Below are 21,005 nucleotides of genomic sequence, written 5' to 3'. Positions count from 1 at the left end.
GTCCACACCCTTTCTTCCTTTGGAGTGAAGGTGATGCAGTTTCCTATTAGATTTTTAACCGTAATAATTTCTTCTGGAGCAGAAAGTAGTTGCCATAGCATCATGACTTTGAAGGGAGCAGGGGCATTAAAGCTTATCTGATGGGCAGGGATCCCAGCCCTGATCCTCCAGCCTCTCCTCTGTCCTTTCCTGTGCCCAGTGGCCCTGCCCCCATGGACCAGCCAGGGCAGCCTTGGTAGTTCTGCTCTATACTGAGCTGAATCTGGCCTCCTGGTAACACGGGTCACGACTCTGGTGGAGCTGCTCCCCTGCCCCTCAGGACAGACCCTCAGAACTATAGACGTTTCTTACCTCATCACACATCTGACTCTGCCCGTCAGAGTCCTCTTCAGGCTAAACTCAACCTTTAGTTAGTCCTCTTCCTGTACGATGTCTAACAGGGCTGCCCTAAATTAGCCCATGTTATTTGAAAAGGGCCAGTGCCCAGGAGTAGCAGGGCCAGGCCGTGGGTGACACAGACAAGGCACCTAGGGCGCACGTGGAAGGTGGAGCCGGCCTGCAGGCGCTAACAGAGTTCACCTCCTTACATCTCATGCCCTGGGCCTGGTCTCTGCCTTGGGGGTTAGTCACATGAGTGTGCGTCAAGCAGCAAACTTCGCTCCCCTGGACACGTGGCAGCCTCTCTTCTCAGCAGCTGTGCCTGATCTGAGTCTGGTTGTCACAGGCAGTGGTGAGTCAAACTCCAGACGTTGGTCTGCCATCACTTGGTGCCAGAGCGTGGTCTCATCCCCTGCCTACGTGGTAGGTCCAAAAATAAGGTACTTTGTACCTATCCTTCAAAACCTTCTGCTCCGCATTTTGGACCAACTGTATAGCTTATTTTAAGCTAGTAGCTGGAACAATTTTCACTCAGTTAACTTTGTCTTATTAAGCAAAGTGGAGAGTTAATACGTTGAAAATAAGCATGTTGCTTCAAGAAAAAAAGCCCCTCCCATAATCTTCCATTTGCATCTGGGTTGTGCTGGATAAGTTCTTGGCCTCCAGCCAGGTGCTAAGACTGACCTTGTTCTGGTCCGTGGTGACCTTCTCAGATTATGGAGGCATTACACGTTTTATAGAAGCTATGGTTGAAATTGCCTTCAGTCTAGATAGGTTCCCGATTTCTGATGACTATAACTTGAAAAAAAAAATTAAACTACTGACCCTATTTTGGGGTAAAGAAACCAGTAAGGAATGTTGTTCATTGTAACTCTTATTTCTTAATGTACAGATGTAATATCTCCTGAGCACTGAGGGTTAGGATTTATTTTCCTTTCAATGGCTTAAATCACTCAAGTGGCAGCAAATACTTCTTAAATGTGTTCAACTCTTTTTTTTCCCTCTCACATGCCTAGTGTGGCCTTTAAAGACCACAACTTATTTTGGTCATTAAATGTGCAATATTCACTTCTTATTCATTGTTGGCATTTTACATGCTTGTGCAAAGGAGTTTTTACATATTGATGAGACACAGGAAGAAGTGAGTAAAATTAAGTAAAATTCTGCAAATAAACCAGATTAAATTTAATCTATGTGTGGTGGATCTCTCTCTCTCTCTCTTTTAATCATTTTGTTTTCTCTTTTAATCATTTTGTTTTCCTTTTTTGGGCACTCCCTGGCATATGGAGTTCCCAGGCCAGGGATCAGATCTGAGCTATAGTTGTGACCTCTCCACAGCTGTGGCAACACCAGATCCTTAACCCACTGTGCCAGTCTGAAGATCAAACCTGCATCCCTGCATTTCAGAGATGCTGCCGTCCCATCATGCCACGTTGGGAACTCTGGATGTCTTATTTTTGGCAAGTGTTTTCATCCAGAAATCACAAAAGGAAAAATGGGAAATTAGAAGGCTTGTAATGGGTAGAGTATATTCTGTGATATTTTACCACAATGGGTGAGGCCTCTAGTTTCAAAGAAGATTTAAAATGTGGGAGGTTAAGAATTGGTGTGGACAGGTGACCCCAGAGCGCTCCAGAGAGCTGAGATCTGAAGTGTGCTTGTGATTCTGGCAGGAAAATTACCTAAAGCCAAACAAAGGCCCTTACTGACTGCGTAACTAGGTGGGGGTGGGGCCCCTCTGAGAGGGCAGCCAAGCTGCCAGGGTGGGCAGTGTGACCCAAGCTATGCCCTGGTCTGCTCCAGAAATCACATTTGGGTGCCAGGGAGTTCTTCCTTAGTGTTCACGTTCATTGCATTCAGACATATCTTCTGGTTTTTTTCCTCCTTTTTGGCGGCCCCATAGCATATGCAGTTCCCAGGCCAGGGATCAGATCCGAGCTGCAGTTGCAACCTGCTCCACAGCTGCAGGGCGATGCCAGAGCCTTAACCCACTGTGCCAGGCTGGGGATCGAACCTGCCAGTCACAGGGCCTTTGGGCTGGAGAAACCTTACGGACCAAGAGTTGGAGGTCCCGGGCTGGTTCTGCCTCCAGCCTGGCACTTAGGTCTAACAACCTAAAATTTAGACAACAGGGTCCTGCTGTATAGCATAGGGATTGATGTTCAATATTCTGTGATGAACTATAATGGAAAAGTATGTATAACTGAGTCCTTTTGCTGTACCGAAGAAATTAATACAACATTGTAAATCAACTATACTTAATCATTTTTTGGTTTTGTTTCTTGGGCTGTGTCTGCAGCATGTGGGATTTCCTGGGCCAGGGATTGAACCCGCACCACAGCAGTAACCAGAGCTATAGCAGTGACAATGCTGGATCCTTAACTCACTGAACCACCATGGAGTGTGAGTTGAGCAAGCTCCCCAGCTATTCCTGATGCAGGTGATCCTCAGAACCCATCAGGGAAATGCTCCTCTGAGAGCTCAGGGTCCAGAGGTGGAAATCCTAGCCCCTGGGTGTCCTGGGTCTGGAGCAGGAGCGGTGGTCTGTGGGGTGAAAGCAGACATGCTGAGCAGTGCAGGGTGTCCCGACTCCCTCCAGCTGCTCGGCCCTGCTGGGGAGCAGCCTCAGCTCCAGCCTCACCTGCCTCTACCCAGCAGCTCTCATCTGCTTAGACGGCATGCTATGTCCTGCCTCCTGGCCTTTGCTCAGAATGTCCCTTCAACTCAGAATGACCTTTTTCCTTACCTACCAACCTACACCCTCCCTGCTTTGCATGGCCAACATGTACCATCTCCATATCCCCACCTCCGGGAAGCCTTCTGAAGACGGGCTCAGTCACCCCTCCTAATGTGCTCCCATAGCATCCTCAGAATACTGATGCACTTACATGGTTTCCTGCCACTCACTGGCTGCAAATCCCTAGAGAGTCTTCCTGTAGAATCGTCAGGGCTGTTCCCAGGTGTTTTGCTCCTTCCATGTACAGTGCGGGAGTCCCGCTGCTCAGCCTCTCCAGGGCAGAGGGGCATGTGGCTAGTCCTGGCCACCAAACTATGATCACAAGTGGGGGACCCTCTGGAGCTTTCTTTTCCTCTCCAGCCCAGCAATCCACACTGGAGAGGGTGGATCCCTGGGAGCCTGGGTCCCTAAGTACAGTGAGAAAAGTCCCATGTTGATCTGGGACAAACATGCAGCTCTGGAGAGAAGAAAGCCTAACTGTTCTCTGCCACTGTGATTTGGGGTTTGTTACTGCAGCACGACCTAGCCCAGCCTGACTGATACACATGCCTGTTCATTTCGATATCCCCAAACACTTGGCCCAACTGCTAGCACAAAATAGGTGAATAAGACATAATTCCTATCCCTGTTTTTCTTGGCTGTGAAACTGACCTCGAAGACCAGGCAGATGTTCTGACACACCAGCCCTGTGTCCTTTCCTGATGCCCCTGAATATCTCTGTACAAAGAGGCACAAATGCCAACTCCCATGACCTCTTAACAGCTCAGACAGGCTCCTGGATGAATCCCAAGTTAACCAGGAGCAGCCATCACCCCCTTGCCCTGGCGAAGGCTCAGGTGAGGAGAAGAACCTTGTAACCCACTGCCCTGCTTAATAATTTTTGAAGATCCCTCGGCCTTCAGGCCATCACGTTCCTAGAAACCATCTGAGAGGACACTGAGCTCATTCCAGGTGACTCTAGTTACCACTGCAGCTTCTGGAAAATTCCTGAAGGAAAGAAAGTTCATTCCCAATGCCTCAAGTCCCCTATCTCTGTGGCCCTTTCCTCTTGCGAGCTCTTCAGGGTTCCAAACACACCTCCTCCCCCTCTCCCTGCCCCCAAAGATGGCAGGAGCTAAAACAATCAAGTGCACTGAAGTGTGAGGACAGAAGGCAGCACCCTGAAGTCAGTCTGGCAGCACTTGAGCAAAAGTGGGGGAATTGCCAGAGCTTTTGGCCTGAGAAAATCCAGGGAAGATGCAGGTGGTCGCAAGTTCAGAGCTAGCGTTCCCTGGTGGCCTAACGGTTCAGGATCCAGCATTGTCACTCCAGCGGCTTGGCTCACTGCTGTGGCTTGGGTTTGATCCCTGGCCTGGGGATTTTCGCATGCTGCGGGTATGGCCAGAAAAAAAGAGTTCAGAGCTGCAGCTGCTTTATCCACAGACACCCAGACTTGGTTTCCCATCTCCTGGCTTTTGGTCCTTCACGACACTGGATTCCAAATCCTTTGAAGTGATGGGTGTTTCATTTCCTTTTCCCAGATGTCCCAGGCAGGGCAGAGCAGCTGACAGGGCAAGAGGTGGAGAGAGGAGACCCCAGGGGGCAGAATACCAGGCACTTGTCAATTTGATGTTGCTGAGACTCCAGGGTGGCCCAGCCCAGCCCCAGGCTTGCTCTCTGGAATCCTCTCTCCCAGCAAGGCCGGTGTGGGTGCTGCGTTTGTCTAAGGTTGAAGGTCCCAAGGGTGCTCTGCCTGGACGAACCTCAGGTCTCACTGCTCATGTCTGCAGATGGCTTTGAACTTCCTAGAGTCCCTTCACATCCACTGTTTCCTCAGACCTTCACAGCCCTAAGCCAGATGTCCATGTTCAACCATAGATGAATTGAGATCCAGAGAAGTAAAAAAGGTGCTTTGGTTGACACAGCAAGTTGGTGACAGCCAGGGAAGAGCCTGGGTCACTGGCCTCCTCTGACCAGTGTTCTACCTGCTTTATCTTGATGTTCTAGATAAGAGAAGGTGAGAGGAGCCTTCCGGACATGTGGCGCTCAAGCTCATGCTTGCACACACGCACAGACACACACTTTCAAAATGCTGCCTCATTGACAAATATTGCTGGGGCTCTGAGACAGATGTCCAGGTAGGAGGCCTCTGAGCCTCTGAACAGAGTCCTGACCCCCTTGGGGTGTTGCCTGGCTAAGGCTGCCACGAGCCAGGGAGTCAGAGCAGGCTGGCCCCGCCAAGCCTCTTGAAGGTCTTCACTCCTCATGGTGACCAGTGGATGCTGATGGCCAAGGGGCTCCTCATGGTAAACACATGGCTGCTGGTGGCCCCCGGGGGCTCATCTGGCTCAAATTTTCATAATTGGACTCCTGTGCCTGGGGCCTGTGGACAGGAGAAAGTTGGCTGATCACTCAAACACGAGGGGGTCCCTGACTGCCCAAACCACAGCCCAGGAAGGGGCGGAAAGGGGGATGAGATGGGCTTGGGGCTACATCCACCAGGGCCTGGAGAGTAACTGGAGGTTGGAGGCAGGGCAGCAGAAGAACTTTCTGAACTGGCAGGGGACCACCCGGGTGACAGCATCCCAGACCAGAGTGTCTGTCTTCTGAAAGAGATCTCATCTGTGGCTTCAAAAACCACTTTGGGGAAGTTCCCACTGTGGCAGTGTCTTGGAAGCACTGGGATGCAGGTTGGATCCCTGGCCCGGGACAGTGGGTTAAGTGTCCAGCATTGTCAAAGCTTAGGTTGCATCTGCAGCTCAGATCTGATCCCTGGCCTGGGAACTCCATACGCCATGGGAGAGCTAACCCCACATCCCAAATCAAAACCAAACCAAAACAACAAGAACCCCAAAACAGGAGTTCCCTTTGTGGCTCAGCAGTTAATAAACCCGACTAGGATCCATGAGGATGTGGGTTTGATCCCTGGTAAGGATCTGCAATTGCCATGAGCTGTGGTGTAGGTCACAGACACATCTTGGATGCCACGTTACTGTGGCTGTGGTGTAGGCTGGCAGCTGTAGCTCCAATTCAGCCCCTAGCCTGGGACCTTCCATATGCCAAGGGTGCAGCCCTAAAAAGAAAAACAAAACAAAGCCCCAAACAAACAAAATATCACCTCTGAGGGCCAGACCTACTGAGTTCCAACAGCTTTCCTGACTCCTGGGCCCTCAAACCTAATGACCACAGTCCTTGAGAGACCCTCACCACTGGCCCCGTCTCTCCTCTCCTCATCTTCAGCTCAGTAAGTGGAACCCAGGATTTTAGCTCCAGACCTACTGGCTCCCACCCTTGCCTGTGCTGCCCTCCCAGTCCTCTGACCAGTACTGCCTCTGTCTGCCCCATCTCCCCACCTCCACTATCATCACCTCCATCCAAGCAGCCAAGCCAGCTGCAGCCTTGGTCAACAGCCCCTCACAGGTCTCCTGGCCCCCACCCCTGTTCACCTGGGGTCACCTGTCTGCTTAAAACCATTCAGTGACTTCCCATCACACTCAGGATAAATCCCACAGCCCTGCCTTCCCCGCCCCTTGCCTGATTCTCCCTGAGCTTTTCTAGGGCCTTCTCCTCCTGGATTGCACCCCCCAACTCTTCCTTATCCATCTGGGCACCCACCTCAGTTCTCCTCAGTGTCCTCGGAAAGAAGATCCTGGTCTAAAGCAGCCACAGCCCAATGGCCTGGGGCTCTACTTCATTGTTCTATTTTTTCCCTCCACAGCTCTTATTTCAGGATCTAAGACGTCTTGTTTGATGTTTTATTAAAAAATTCTTCACGTGAAGTTCCCATCGTGGCTCAGTGGTTAACGAATCTGACTAGGAACCATGAGATTGGGGGTTCGATCCTTGGCCTTGCTCAGTGGGTTAACGATCCGGTGTTGCCATGAGCTGTGGTGTAGGTTGCAGACTCGGTTCAGATCCTGCGTTGCTGTGGCTGTGGTGTAGGCCAGCGGCTACAGCTCTGATTAGACCCCTAGCCTGGGAACCTCCATATGCCATGGGAGCGGCCCCAGAAAAGGCAAAAAGACAAAAAAATAAAAATAAAATAAAATGAAATTTTTCATGTTACGGTGTGAGTTATCTGAGGTGGGTGATTTTTTTTTTTCTCCTGTGGTCTTTTTAGGGCCCCACCCTTAGCATATGGAGGTTCCCAGGCTAGGGGATGAATCAGAGCTGTAGCCACTGGCCTATGCCACAGCCATAGCAATGCGGGATCTGAGCCACGTCTGTGACCTATACCACAGCTCATGGCAACGCCAGATCCTTAACCCGCTGAGCGAGGCCAGGGATCAAACTCACATCCTCATGGATACTGAGCCACGACAGGAACTCCATGAAGTGGGTGATTTTTGCTGTAACTTTAGCTTCCAAAACAGAGCCTGGTACATGGTGGGTGCTCGATAAATATTTGAACAGCAGTCAGCTTTCTGATTTAGTTGCCTTGGTGTGGTAGTAAATTAGCAAAAAAAATTTACACAGGGGTTCCTGCCATGGCTCAGTGGTTAGTGAACAGTCTCGGAAATAATGCTAGTGTGAGGCCCACAGTCAATACTTGGTACATAGTGGGGAGGGGGAGGGGGAGCAGGTCAGCGTGGCTTGGTCAGGCTTGGTGGACTGAAGGAGAGGGTGTTGGAAGGCTGCAGGGAGGGCCTATACCCTGATCAGGGCTGGGACCCTGGCCCTGGCTCTTTGCCTGTTCTTTCTTCTCATCTCCCAGCCCCCACCCCAGAAACTTGCACCCCTTGGCCGGGCGGGGTGGAGGTGGGGTTGCTCACTTACCGGGGTGCGGTGTCCTGCATGATTGGGTGCTCTGTGTGAGGAACAGAGAGAGAAGGCATGAATCTCCATGGTGCCCTCAAGCCTACAAGCCCTGCCACCCACCCTGCCCCACTGTGGAGAGTGGTCTGAACAGAAAAGCTAGCCTGCAGGATGCAAAGAAATGACTTGGAAAGATGATGAGTGACCAAGGAGGGGGAATGAGGAGTGGACCCAACAGGAAAAACTTTTCTGAGGCTCCTGAAACACAGGATTCCTGATGCGTTTGAAGACCCCTCAAGAAAGCCAGTGTGGCCCCAGCAAAGATGGCAGCCAAAGGCAATTGTGACAAATTTTGGATTTCATCCCAGGAGAATCTGAGGTTGCTGCTGCTGACCTTGGTGGTCTGAGAGGCTCTGGGAAGTCCTCTAGGCCACAGAGCAAACTCCCATCCAGTTTTAGCGAGAGTAGAGAGGGGGTGACCATGCTCTCTGAAGACAGCCTCTAGCTCAAGCTCCCACAGTTTGCACATGCTCTTTCCCCTGCTAGGAATACTATTAGCTGATTGTTTCTCCAGCTCACTCCTGCTTCTTGTTTTTGATTTAGCCTCCCCCAACTTGTGCAAAGCCTTCCCTCCTGGCCTCTGTCCTGATGCCCCACGAGTGAGGCTCACATACTCTGAGCTTCTGCAGTACCTGGGCCCACAGGACTCCTCCCCTGCAGACAGCAATTATCTACTTACTCTTCAGCAAACCATTCAAGGGTGGGGAACATTCACCTCTGTATTCCCAGCACCTGTGCAGCACGGAGTAGGTGCTCAGAATGCTTGTTGTACCATAATGGAAAGCCTGTGTGTGGTCAGAGCCCTTAGGGATGGGCTCCAGAGCTGGACTGTCTGGGTCACTATCTCTGTAACTCTAGGCTAGAAGCTAGTTCCCGAATCTCTTTGTCCTCAGCTTCCTAATTGGGAAGTGGTTTCACGCTGGCTCCCAACTCCTGGGCTTGATGCAGGGAGAGGAAAGTGAGATGACGCATGGGTGCATACAAGATGTTTTCCTTGTGTCAGTCCAGGTGGTCAGCCTGGAGGAGAGCCCCACCCTCCCCTCGAACCCACCCTGGCCCGGGGCACAACTCACCCAGGCGGCGGCGGGCGGCGGCGTGGGCGGCCAGGACGCAGAGCAGCAGCAGCGCTTTGAGGCCGAGCACGCCAAGCGGGAGGGCGATCGCCGAGGCCCCTGAGGCACCGCGGAAGCGGAACAAGTAGACACTGGCTTCGGCGCGGCCCAGGCTGTTGGAGGCCGTGCACGTGTAGCGGCCGTCGTGGGTCAGCGCGGGCAGCTCGGCGGTCACCTGGTGGCCGTGATCTTCACCTGGGCCCGACAGGACGGCCGAGCCATTGCCCAGGGCCGGGCCGGACCAGGAGAGGGCGGGCGGCGGCTCCCCTTCGGCGGTGCAGAGCGCATGGAAAGCGTGCGATGGGCCCGGCAGCACCGAGATATTGACGATCCGCGGGGCCGCTGCGGGCGGTGTTCGAGGGGGACGACGGGGACGAGGGGGACGAGGGGGGACGGGGGAGACAGCAAAGAGCGGTCAGAGCAGCGATGAGCAACGGGAAGGGCAAAGACATGGGCAGCCGTTCCTGTCCCCCAGGCTGAGAACTGGAGGAGGGAGCTGGGGGTGGGATAGGGAGAGAGGGGAAAAAAAAAAAAAAAAAAAAAGGCGCTCCGGTCCCAGGCTGCCTTGGTCCCAGTACAGGTGTGGCCTTAGGCAAGTTATTCCGCCGCTCTGTGTCTCAGTCTCTCCATGAGTAAAACAGGGATCACTTACCTTACAGGGCTGTTGAGATTTGACAAGTTAATGCCTGTGGGTGCTAAAGTGATCACTCAACGTTGTTCTTGTGGTAGCACAGATTGAGGGCAGTCTGCTGGAGTGATTTCAAGGGCACCCCCCCACACCCCACTCCCAGACAGCCTCCCCAACGTCTGGAGTTGAAAGGGATTCATTTCATCAGTGGACTGTGGGGCTGAGGCTGACCGTGCCAGGAGCCTGGAATGCACTCAGAGAGGCGGCCCAGCCGGCCCAAGGGCACATGGGAGGTTCTTGACAGGGCCAGACTCAACCCAGAACTCCTGGGCCCTCCACAAGGGATCTGGGATTATTTATTTATTGTCTTTTTAAGACCACATCCTGCAACCACAGCATATGGAAGTTCCCAGGCTAGGGGTCCAACAGGAGCTGCAGCTGCCAGCCTACACCATAGCCACAGCAACGCAGGATTCTAGTGGATTGTGTGACCTACATCGCCACTCAGGGCGAGGCTAGATCCTTAACACATTGAGCGAGGCCAGGGTACGAACCTGTGCCCTTGTGGATACAGTCAGGTTCCTTACCGCTGAGCCACAGCAGAAATTGCAGGATCTGGGTTATTTTTTAATTTTAGAGCCCCTTCGGACATTCCAATGCGTAGCCAGTGTTAAGAGGCAACACTCCAGGATCCTGGTTCCCACATATTTATACCAAAGGTCTAGCGAAGTGCTGGGAACGTGGTGTGCACCCCCTTTCAGGGCACAAAGACCATCGCAGTCCTTCTATGTTCAAAATGATCGTTCCTCGTGCCTCCCGCCCCCCGCGTCCCAAGTCTGATAGCTTCTGGGGCACATTCCCTCTCTACCAGCTTTATTACAATGCCCAGCCCGGGCCCCACCCAGCCCTTCCTGTGGCCAGGATTGGGCATTTTTAACAAGTTCCCGGATGGCGCGTAGCCATCTCTAGGTCCAGAAAAAAGGGTGGGCCAGTTGTACCCCTTGCGATCCCAGCACAGAGCCTGCACCGAGAGAGGCCTCGGACACCGCGGGAAGGCGCGGAGTCGGGGAGAGCGCCGCGCTCACCCGTCACGCGGAGCCAGACGCCGTGGCGGCTTTCATAGCGGTCGTGGACGTCGCCGGCAAACTCGACGCGGCAGAAGTAGCGCCCGTCGTCGGCCAGCGCGAGGCGCTCCACGCGCAGCGACAGGTCGTTGCGGCGCGGGTTGCCAAGCAGCCGGAAGCGGCTGTGCAGGCTGAGCTCAGTCTGGCAGAGCTCGCTGCCCCGCGCCGCCGCGCACCGGAATACCTGCGGGCCCGCGTACGGCTCGCCCGTGCGCCAGATGGCAGTGAGCGGCCCGTCGTAGTGGCGGTGCGGGTGCGTGAAGGTGCAGGGCAGCACGGCCGCCTCGCCGGCCGCCGCGCTGACTTCCGCCGGTACCTGCATGGACCAGCGCTGCGCCGGCGCACCTGTGGGCGGGTGGACAGGCGGCGAAGAGATGGGGGTCTGTCAATTCTGCTGGTATCCCGGGAGGAGCTAGAAACCCCAGGACTCAGGAAGCACGCTCCCTCCCCTCGGGGGTAGGGGGAGTCTGGAAATCCATTCCAGGACTGGAGAGGCATCTCCCCGGGGGACCTTAACTCTCAAGACTTTGCAAGAGCTTGGACCCTCCCTCTACTTCTCTGGGAGTATTTGCCTCCCTCGAGGCTGTCCCACCTCAGCTACAGGTTCAGTGACCCCAGCCTCTTCCCCATCAAAACCTGCCCTGCTGCAGAAACGCCCTGCGATCCTGTGGGCATACAGTCCCAAAACCTCTCCCCCGCAGTGGTGATAATAATAAAAGCACTTACTGTGCACCTCTGTGTTGAGCAAGTTCCCAGTAGTGTCTCTTTCAGTTTTCACAAATGATCCTAGAGGTAAGCAGAGTTATCCTCAGGTTACATGTGAAAAAACTGAGGCGCAGAGAGGTGGAGTAACTGCTTAAGGTCACACAGCTAGGATGAGGCAAAGCTGACATTCAAGCTCAGGACTGCCTGACTCTGCAGTGGCACGCTAGTGCATTAAGGGCATGGAACTTTGGGACTTATCCAAGGAGACTAATACTCCCATTTACAGAAGGGAAACTGGAGCGTTGGGAGGGGGCAGTATGTTTTGCATCTGATGAGTTGGTAAATGAGATGTCTCTACAATCCAGGTCAACCCAAATGAACTTCCCAGTGCTCAGACAGGGAGCTGAGAGACTAAGGGGGGTGGGCTGCTATGGTGCCTCCTTGCTTTGCACAAGTGCCCCTGGGTTCAAGTTTCTTCACTTCCTTTTTTTTTTTTTTCCTTTTTAGGGCCGCACCAGCAACATATGGAAGGTCCCAGGCTAGGGGTTGAAACGCTGCTGGCCAATGCCACAGGCACAGCAACATAGGATCCTTAACAAGGGTCAAAGCAAGGGCAGGGATCAAACCTGCGTCTTCATGGATGCTAGTCAGATTCGTTAAAGGCTGAACTATGCCAGGAACTCCCTTCACCTCCTATTCTGTGAGCCTCTGAAATATGGTTGAGCTAAGGTCTGGAAGCTGCACTCTGTCTCCAGCTTATGGAGGGCTGGAAAGCCACTGCCTGTGTTGTTGCATATGTGTGTTGCTTTGGGGGAGGGGTGGAAAGGATGGGAGGGGGTGGGTGGATGGGAGTCAGTGCTGGGAGGATCAGGTCAGGGGTGTGCCTCCTCAAGGAGAGGGGCATAGAAGAGGGTAGGCTTTGCATCTGTCTAGTGCCCGGGTGCAGTTCATGAAAGGGATCTTTACAGGGAATAATATAGCAGCCCTTATATTGCCAAAGGGCTTTGCAATTTACCCAGTTCTTTCACATGACCCTTAAAACAGCCTGGGGGTGAAGGCAGAGCAGATATTGTCATAGATGAGGAAATGAAGGCCCAGAGTCACACAGGCAGAAGGTGGGGGAAATCCAGCTTTTCTGACTCCAAGTCCAGGGCTCTTTGCTTTATGGGGAAACTCCGACTCATCCTTCAGCCCACAGCTGGCAGACCATCCTCTGGGGGACCTATGCCATCTGTGAATAATCTACATGTCAGGGCATTTCTCCTGCTCAGAGCCAAGGTCTCCTGCCCCCCTACCCCCACCCCGACAGCCATCACTCTTTGGAGGGTTCCCATCCCCTCCCCATGATGGCCCTTCTGGGATCCCATTATGGCTATCTTGGACCCGGCAAGCCTTTCCTTCTGTTGGCACAAGTGTCAAGAGACACTTGTGCAAAGCAAGGAGGCAGCATAACAGCCCATCCCTCTTGGGCCTCGGACCTTCTCTGGAGGGCCCAGTCCTTCACCCACCTCTCTCCATGCTCACCACCCACTTGGTTCTCTCCCTGCAGTGTGATGTCCTGACCTCAGGGGCCCCAGGGATGCCATGCCGGCTGTGCTGGGCCAGGCAGTGTGCAGTATGAATATGTTGGGTTGTATGAGTTGTGCCTCATATGAAACCTCACTTTGGGATTGCACCAAGTTGGTAATGAAACAAAACCACAAGGTCGTTTGTTTATTTTGTTTTCACACAACCTGCTTCTAAGCCAAATCTTCTTTCTTCTGGGTAAGTGGAATTAGGCTTTGGAATCAAGCAGGGGACTTGACATTTACCCTTAGTAGAGGCTTGTTTGCTCAGTCGTTAATAAGCAAAGGGCCTCGTTCCAAACTTGAGAAACCCTTTTTGAAGATTTTGCTGGTTCTGTCAGTACTTCTGGCTGCAGAAAACTTCTCCCAGTCTTGAGGCTTAGTCCCTGCATTCCCACCCCCTGTGACCTCAGCCTCCTCCAACCACCAGATGCCTCACAGGCATCAAGGAGCCAGGCGCATGTTCCCCAGGGATTATTTGCTGTTGCATTCATTGACTAGTGACCGCTGATGGTACCCCTCCCCACTCCAAGCCAGGCACTGAGGCGGGGGTTACAAGGAGCAACAGAATAGCTTATCAGCCTATTGGAGCTCACAGACCTATGAGCAGGTAGTTATGCTCTGCCTTGCCAGGTGCTTTAATGAGGGACAGTGACAATGTTCCCTCTGTCTGAACGTGGTCCTCGGCCCCTTTCACTCACCAGCTCCCTCCTAGTCATCTGCAGACTTCTGCTGAGTCATCCTATAGTGGGAAGGCATTTTTGAGCCCCAAGTTAGGGTCTGGCGCCCCTTCCCATGCCCCAGGGCTGGCAGAGATATTTCCTCTGTATGGGCATTGCCTGTTCAATTGTGTGTCTTGTCCAGGCAGCCAGAAGCTCTGGGAGGGCAGGGACCATGAATGGGGGGTCATATTTGTGCGGCATGTGTCTGCCCCATAGTAGTGGATGTTGAATTGAATTGCCCTCTGTGAGAGAGGAGAAGGGAGGCTGGCCAGGATGGTGGGAGGAAGTGGGTAGGGGCCAGGGGAAGAGGCTCCGGGACACTAGGCAGGCAGGAGTTGATTGGTGGCCCCCGTGAGAGAGAAGCTGCCACATCCACAGAGCCTTGAGAAAGGAGTGAGATTTTGCTAAGCCCTGAGGAAGAGAAGGCAACTTCTGGGCAAAAGGCAAAGCTGGGCCGCGGACATCAGCATAGAGGTACAGGATGTGACTGAATAAGGGGGCAGAGCAGACGGTGCTTTGGGGGCTTGTTGGGCAACACTCCTAATTGTATTCCATATGCACCACAATGCATGGGGTGCTGTCATTAGCCCCCTTTTTGAGAGCCCAAGGGACTTGGCAAGGTCATTTGGCCAACTGGAAGCAGAGCCAAGGCTTCCATCTTGCTGGGGCATGTCCTGGCCTTGTCCCTGGACTCTGTGCTGCTAGAGGATGACAGCATTGTTTGGGAACATCCTGGCATGTGGTACAAATCACAGGCTGGGGCTACTCCCTCCCTGGGTGGGTTTTGCTCTAGGAGCAGAGAGGGCACACAGAGGCCCTTTCACCAAGTGTGACAGTCTTGGCTCCCGTTTGGGGGAGATTTGTGTTTCCTGTTTACCTGCTGGATGGTGTTCCAAGAGGCGGGCACCTGGACTCACCTTCACACAGAGACCTTTGGATGTGTCCACCCAGGGGACTTGAGGTGAGGGTGGGAGGGCCCATAGGAATTGCCCAGGGAACAAATGCATTTGCTTTGGCGGGAATCCAAGCGCCCCAGCCTTCTGTAATACTACCATTCCCTCTGGCAGCTCCACATGTCTTTTAGGACGGGGCAGGGGCGGCTCCTGAACTGGAACCAAAGTCCCAGGTCTTTGTAGGGTCTCCACTCTCCCTGCCTCTCATTTGTCTGTCAACCTCCGGGGGTCAACAGGGGGCCCACCTTCTTCCCATTGTCCAAAAGGCCTCCCTTCAGTGGTGGGCCACTCAGTGCAATGAAGAGCATTTCAGCTTTGGCACAGCTGGATGTGGGTGACAATGTCACTTGTATCAAGCACCCAATGTGTCACTTGGAACTGTTTTAGGCTTATTCATGTAAAGGGAGATATTTGGTTGAGTTTCTTTCTTCCTTTCTTTCTTTTTTCCTTTCTTTCTTTTTTTTTCTTTCTTTCTTTCTTTCTTTCTTTCTTTCTTTCTTTCTTTCTTTCTTTCTTTTTTTTTCTTCTTCTTTCCTTTCTTTCTCTCTCTCTCTCTTTCCTTTCTTTCTCTCTCTCTTTCTTCCTTTCTCTCTTTCTTTCTTTCTCTTCTCTTTCTTTCTTTCTTTCTCTCTCTCTCTCTTTCTTTCTTTCCTTCCTTCCTTCCTTCTTTCTTTCTTTCTTTCTCTCCTATCTTCCTTCCTTCCTTCCTTTCCTTTCCTTTCTTTCCTTCCTTTTTTCATCTTTTTAGGACTACACCCATGGCATTTGGAAGTTCCCAGGCTAGGGGTCGAATCTGAGCTGCAGCTGCTGGCCTACACCACAGCCACAGCAACGCCAGATCCGAGCCGCATCTGCAACTTACACCACAGCTCATGGCAACGCCAGATCCGTAACCCACTGAGCAAGGCCAGGGATAGAAACTGCATCCTCATGGTTCCTAGTCGGACTTGTTAACCACTATGCCATGACGGGAACTCCCCAGTCGAATTCTTAACCCACTGAGCCACAACAGGAGCTCCTGGGGGAGTTTCTTAATGTCCCAGGTCTGAGGGTCCTCTGCTGTAAAATGGGGGACACAGTCCTTTCCTCCTAGGCTTGAGGATGGAATAAAGTCACATGTGTAGGCCACCTGCACAGTGCTCACACTCAGCAGATGCTCAGTGTTGTCATCTCCCTCCTACACTAGTCCTGCAAAGAGAGTGGACTGGAGGTGATGCGGTGGTGGTGGTGGGGGAGTCAGACATTGAAACGAAGGCCAACTCAAGGTGATGCAGTGGGGCAGGGCAGGGGGGTGGGTGCCAGGACTTTGCTATCAGACACCACACCATCTCTGGTTCAACCTGGCACCTTAGACCCTGCGTCAAGCAATAAGGCGGGCCTTGTCCTTAACTCACCTGAGAGCTAGTTACTGATTCATGTCTTATTCATTCAGTAGATGTTTACAGAGGGTCTGTCACATGCTGGGCACTGTATGGGGTGTTGGGGATACAGTTAAAATGACAGTCAGTGGCCTGCTCATGTGTTTACAGCCTGGCCATTGCTCAGCCACTGTTGGTTTTTCATTTGTACACGATTCTAACAAGTTTGTTTACTTAGCTTTGCAGCCTAGGGAAATGCATATTGAAAAGCTAAAAAGTGTCTTCAGTTTGTAGGTCCATTGAAAGCACCAGAAGACAATGACTGGCATTCGGTCTGGGAGGAAAGTTCAGAAAAACAATGAGACGACTCAGGATGGAGACGATCAAAGTGCAGCATAGAGGGGAACTTTTGGAGGAGAAGTAAACACAGAGGGCCACAAAGCATCACGATGCTGCTGCAGGCTAGTGAAACAGAAGCTCTCAGTGATGACCTGAGTTACAGCGAGAGGCACGCCCTTCAGATAGGGGTCTCAGGGTCCATGTGGGGCTGTGGTCCTGGCTAGACTGGCCCTGACTTTGTGACCTTAGGTGAGTCCCCACAGCTCTCTGGCTTCAAGTTGTCCTTCCTTTCCCTCTGGCCTTTGCCTCTCTATCTCCTGGTCATGGAGATGGACCCGCTGGCTCACCTGAGCTCACAGAGCCACAGGCAGAGCCTGCTCGGGGCCAGTGTCCGCCTCAGGGCACCACTCCTGGGAGTTCTGATTCAGCCTATCCCTGCCCAGGCTCCCGGCTCCCTGCACCCCTCTTCCTCCTGCACAGGGACTTCCGAGTCCCATCTGCTGGCCACAGTAGCCACAGTAGCAGAAGTACGCCAGCTCATTCAATCCTCATTTCCTCCTATACTCAGTTTTCCTTGACCTTTTTCCACAGCCCAAATAAGCCCCCTACATTATTGGGTGACGGCTGCAGTTTGTCTTGCATTTGCAGCTGGTTTTTCTGCCCTGGTTCAAAGCAAGTAGCGTAAGGTCCTCTGAGCTCCACACTTTGTCCCAGGCTCACCACCCACGGCACTAGGCTGGGGTGGCACTCAGGAGACTCCAGGTCACATCTAGCTCTGACACCCAGCAAAGTCACTTCCTTGAGTTTCCCTAAATCAAGGACAAGGTCCTCATGTTGCTGGGTTGTGGTGAAGAGTCAGTGAGCCACCCGTCAAAGGCCTGACATGGATAGTCCTCGAGGATGACAGCTACTGTGATTGCTGTACCAGCTGATCAGAGATTTGGGGACCACCTGAAGTCTTGTCCAAGGTCACCAAGTAGCCAGAGCTCCCAGACTACTGTTCTTTCCACCACTCACGTTCCCTGATCTTTCCTGATTTTTAAAAGCAGATCTGGGGGAAGCCAGAAGGGAAAGATGTGGGAGAGTGTGTGGCCTCTGGGAGACAAGGGGCTGCCCCAGGGCTCTGGGTGCTGGGTGCTGGGGTGGGAGGATGGTGCTGGCATGAGGGAGTAGGCATAGAAAATGGAAGTGGGCGGGGGGTCTCCTGGATGAATTCTTCCCCCTTCCCTTTTTCCAAGGCCCAGCCCTGAGCCCCGTGCTCAAAGTGGACAAGGACAGGACAGTGACCTGCAGCCCCTCTGGCTCCAGCTTCTTGTCCAGGTCCGTTGCCACCAGGCAGGACTCACAGATAAGAGGTTTCGGGAAGGGGAATGCGGCTCACCCTAGTTCACAACCTCTTGGCCTCAGTGGTGAACGACTGCCAGCCAGCATGGGAAGAGGGGTCCCACCCAGAGCCAGCTGCTATAGTGCCTGCGTGTGCTCCGCCTCCCTGAGGATTCATGATGTGGAGCTGGAGCATTTGTGCGGTTTGGGGTTTGTACTTGAACATGTGACTGCTCATGCTTCCTCTAAGTCTTTTTGTCTTTTACTGATTCATAGCCGCTGACTCTTAGCAGGAGAGAAAAACAAAACAAAACAAAAAAACCCAAAAACCCCAAACCCAAACAAAACCCCCCAAACCTGACATCCCTTGAAGCCATGTGACTTCAGGAACATTTCACTGCTGAGTGACAGAACTGTGCAGGGCACTTCCACCCATGATCTAATTGGCCTCACAGCACCCCACAAGTTGGCTGGCACCCCATTTTAACGGAGGCTCAGAGCAGTTAGGCAAACTGCTTTGCGAGACCCACACAGCTAGTGAAGAGTGGAGCCAGGATTTACAGCATTGTCTGAGTTACTCATGTCCTGATCTACCCTTCTCTCTGCTCCATGTGTGGGCAGGTCACCTCCGGTAGCCCTACCCTCTGCAGGGGACCCAGCCCTAAATCATGCAGAAAGACAGCTGAGTAGGTCAACTTGGGAAAGAAAGTTGTGCCCCATCAGCCCCCAACACAAGGTTCTGTGGGTGAGACAGTGGGCAGCCTGGGGTTGGGAGGTGGTGGTGGTCCAGCCTGGAGCCACACACCCTCAAGTTCAAGCCCCAGCTTCACCACCCATCGAACCTCTCTGTGCCTCTTCTCTGTGGAAAGGGAATATAATAGTTCCTTTGTTATAGGATGATGATGAATTACTAACTAAAGTACCCAGTACTTAGCAAGAGCTATGTAGGCTTGTGGTGTTACTATGCAAACCTGCCCCTAACAGGACTCTGCTCCATGTAGAAGCCTAGAGAGGAAGGACTCAGGGCCTGAGGAGTGGGAATTTATAATCTAGTCATGGAGACAGGACTCCACCCAAGGACTGGCTAACTGCTCAGAACACAACAGTATTGGTATTGGTGCTGTCACCATGTGGCTCGGGTGACAGCCATGGGCTGTGAATATGGAGGCCTGGACACTGAGTCCAGGAGCACTGTTACCAGAGGGGCATCTCAGGCTGGAGTCCAGAAGAGGACTGGGACCTGGAGAGAGGGGCTTATGAGGATGGCCTTTGTCCTTTATTCCAGGGGCCCTTCACCTGCATTGTGCATTAGAATCACCCAAGAAGATGGGTGAAAATGTGGATTCTTGGGCCCTACCCCTGACGTAGTCTCATTCTGTAGGAGCCGAAGGACTTTTTTCTTCTTTTTCCTTTTAGGGCCACGCCTGCAGCATATGGAAGTTTGCCATAGCCACAACCATAACAGTGCTGGATCCAAGCTGCATCTCTGACCTTTGCCGCAGCTTGTGGCAACACCCAATCGGATCCTTAACCAACTGAGCAAAGCCAGGGATCAAACCCTCATCCTCAGGGATACTATGTCAGTTTCTTAACCCACTGAGCCTCAGTGGGAATTCCTGGAGGATCTGCATTTTAACAAATGCCTGCCTCCCCTGGGATTCTGGTGCAGATGGCCCAGGACGACCATTTGAGAAACACTATTCCCAGGGACATCAACTTCTTGAGCTAAAGTGACTGACAACATTGTTACCTAAGGCTGCCACAATGAGTTCCCACTCCCTCTTGGGGTGCCTGCTGGGGGCTCAGGGTTCCCTCTATCACTTGCGGTGTTCCCCACCTCTACTCCAAATAGCCATGTGCCCTCCCCTCACTTTCCCCCAACTGTGCCCATTAATCAAGATGCAAAGCAACACCTACAGTCTGTCAGAGCCTTCACGGTCCTCCGCAGAACTGGCCCGTTATCCTGCTGGATCCTCACAGCAGAGTAGGGCAGGCGGCCTTTCTGCAGGTGGACACACTGAGGCCCAGAGATGTCCGGGCACTGTGTCAAGTCACCAGGAACCTAAGGCAAAGCCTGAACTTGAACTTCTGGTTTCTGTCTCCACAGTCCCAAAGCACAGCCCTTCCTTCTCCACAGGCCCAGAGACTCAGGCAATCTGGCTGCCCTGCTCGCAAGAAGACTGCACCTAAGCGTTTGCGAGCATCTATTCTGTTCCAAGCATGGGCCAGAGAGAAGAGTGGCAAACTCACCCATCAGAATGATGCATACCAGACAGGCCAGGAGCTGGAAGGACCTTTCCATGCTGTGAGGTCTGGAGATCCCAGGCCAGCCCTGTACTTGGCCTGGTCTCCAGTGAGCACCCTCCTTGGCGTGGGTGTGGGGGAAGGAAGGTGGGAGGGGGTCGGTGGTATGCCTAGGTCTGCACCCTTGCTGGGCTCTGCAGATTCTAGGGGAACTGGACAGAGGCAGCCAGGCGGTCCCAAGTGTGATTAGATGAGACCCGTGGGGTTTAGTCATGTGGGAAACCAAGAGGGGAACCACTCGGATGATTTTCCAGGACCAGAAACAGAGAAGTGGATGGGGAAGACGCAGAACCCTTCTTGTGGTTGCTGGTCCTTTTGAAAATCTGCTGTTATGCTTCCTTCTCTCACTCCCTCCTTCTTTCTTTCCTCCCCTCTCTCTTTTCCATTCAACATTTTTAGTGTGGCAGGATGGGTTTCCATTTTGATGAAGCTATTTTACTGTGGCCATATAGACTTTGAAGTGGTGGTTATTGATGGAAGAAAAATCATCTCCAAGGTGTAATTATCATTGACAATAGTTATATTACCTAGCAGTATTAGATGGCCAATAGTAAAATTATTAAGCAAATCAACCCAGACAAACGGATCAAAATGCTCAGAATATCAAAATTCCAGATTGAAATATCCTATTATAGAAGTTCCCATTGTGCTTTCATGGGTTAAGAACCTGACATAGTGTCTGTGAGGATGCAGGTTTGATCCCTGGCCTTCCTCAGTGGGTTAGGAATCTGGCATGGCTCCAAGCTGTGGTGTAGTTTGCAGATGTGGTTCAGATCTTATGTTGCTGTGGCTGTGGCATAGGCCTGCAGCTGCAGCTCCCATTTGACCCTCAGCCTTGGAACTTCCATGTGCCTCAGGTACAGCCGTAAAAAGAAAAAAAAAAAAAAAATCCTGCTAGAGGGGCAGAATCTCCGTATCTGTTGCAGGAAGATAATCAGGAAGCTGGCAAGGATGATCCAATCC

The 21,005-nt window shown here is 52.6% G+C and overlaps 1 protein-coding gene across 1 annotated transcript; it reads right to left on the bottom strand.

Moving 5' to 3' along the window:
- Positions 1–2,724: 2,724 nt before the first annotated feature.
- SIGLEC15 (sialic acid binding Ig like lectin 15) lies at positions 2,725–20,165 on the bottom strand. The gene is made up of 6 exons (XM_047764076.1): positions 19,989–20,165; positions 11,500–11,559; positions 10,735–11,118; positions 8,983–9,363; positions 7,871–7,901; positions 2,725–5,477 (listed from the first exon to the last, which is right to left on the bottom strand). The coding sequence occupies exons 1-6, from the start codon at positions 20,038–20,040 to the stop codon at positions 5,396–5,398; spliced, it is 990 nt and encodes a 329-aa protein (XP_047620032.1). The 5' UTR covers positions 20,041–20,165; the 3' UTR covers positions 2,725–5,395.
- Positions 20,166–21,005: the final 840 nt, after the last annotated feature.

This window comes from Phacochoerus africanus, chromosome 2 (genome assembly GCF_016906955.1).
Source record: "Phacochoerus africanus isolate WHEZ1 chromosome 2, ROS_Pafr_v1, whole genome shotgun sequence".
NCBI lineage: Eukaryota > Metazoa > Chordata > Mammalia > Artiodactyla > Suidae > Phacochoerus > Phacochoerus africanus.
The sequence above is the reverse complement of the archived record's forward strand: the minus strand, read 5'-3'. Positions and strand labels throughout refer to the sequence as shown.

What these genes read in the sequence shown, in the direction of transcription:
- SIGLEC15 (XM_047764076.1), bottom strand. Translation starts at nt 20,040, where the DNA reads ATGGAAAGGTCCTTCCAGCTCCTGGCCTGTCTGGTATGCATCATTCTG. An exon ending in CGTCTGGCTCCGCGTGACGG is followed by an intron (nt 9,364 to 10,734) that starts GTGAGCGCGGCG and finishes CACCGCCCGCAG; the next exon opens with CGGCCCCGCGGATCGTCAAT. An exon ending in ATGCAGGACACCGCACCCCG is followed by an intron (nt 5,478 to 7,870) that starts GTAAGTGAGCAA and finishes TCCTGTCCACAG; the next exon opens with GCCCCAGGCACAGGAGTCCA.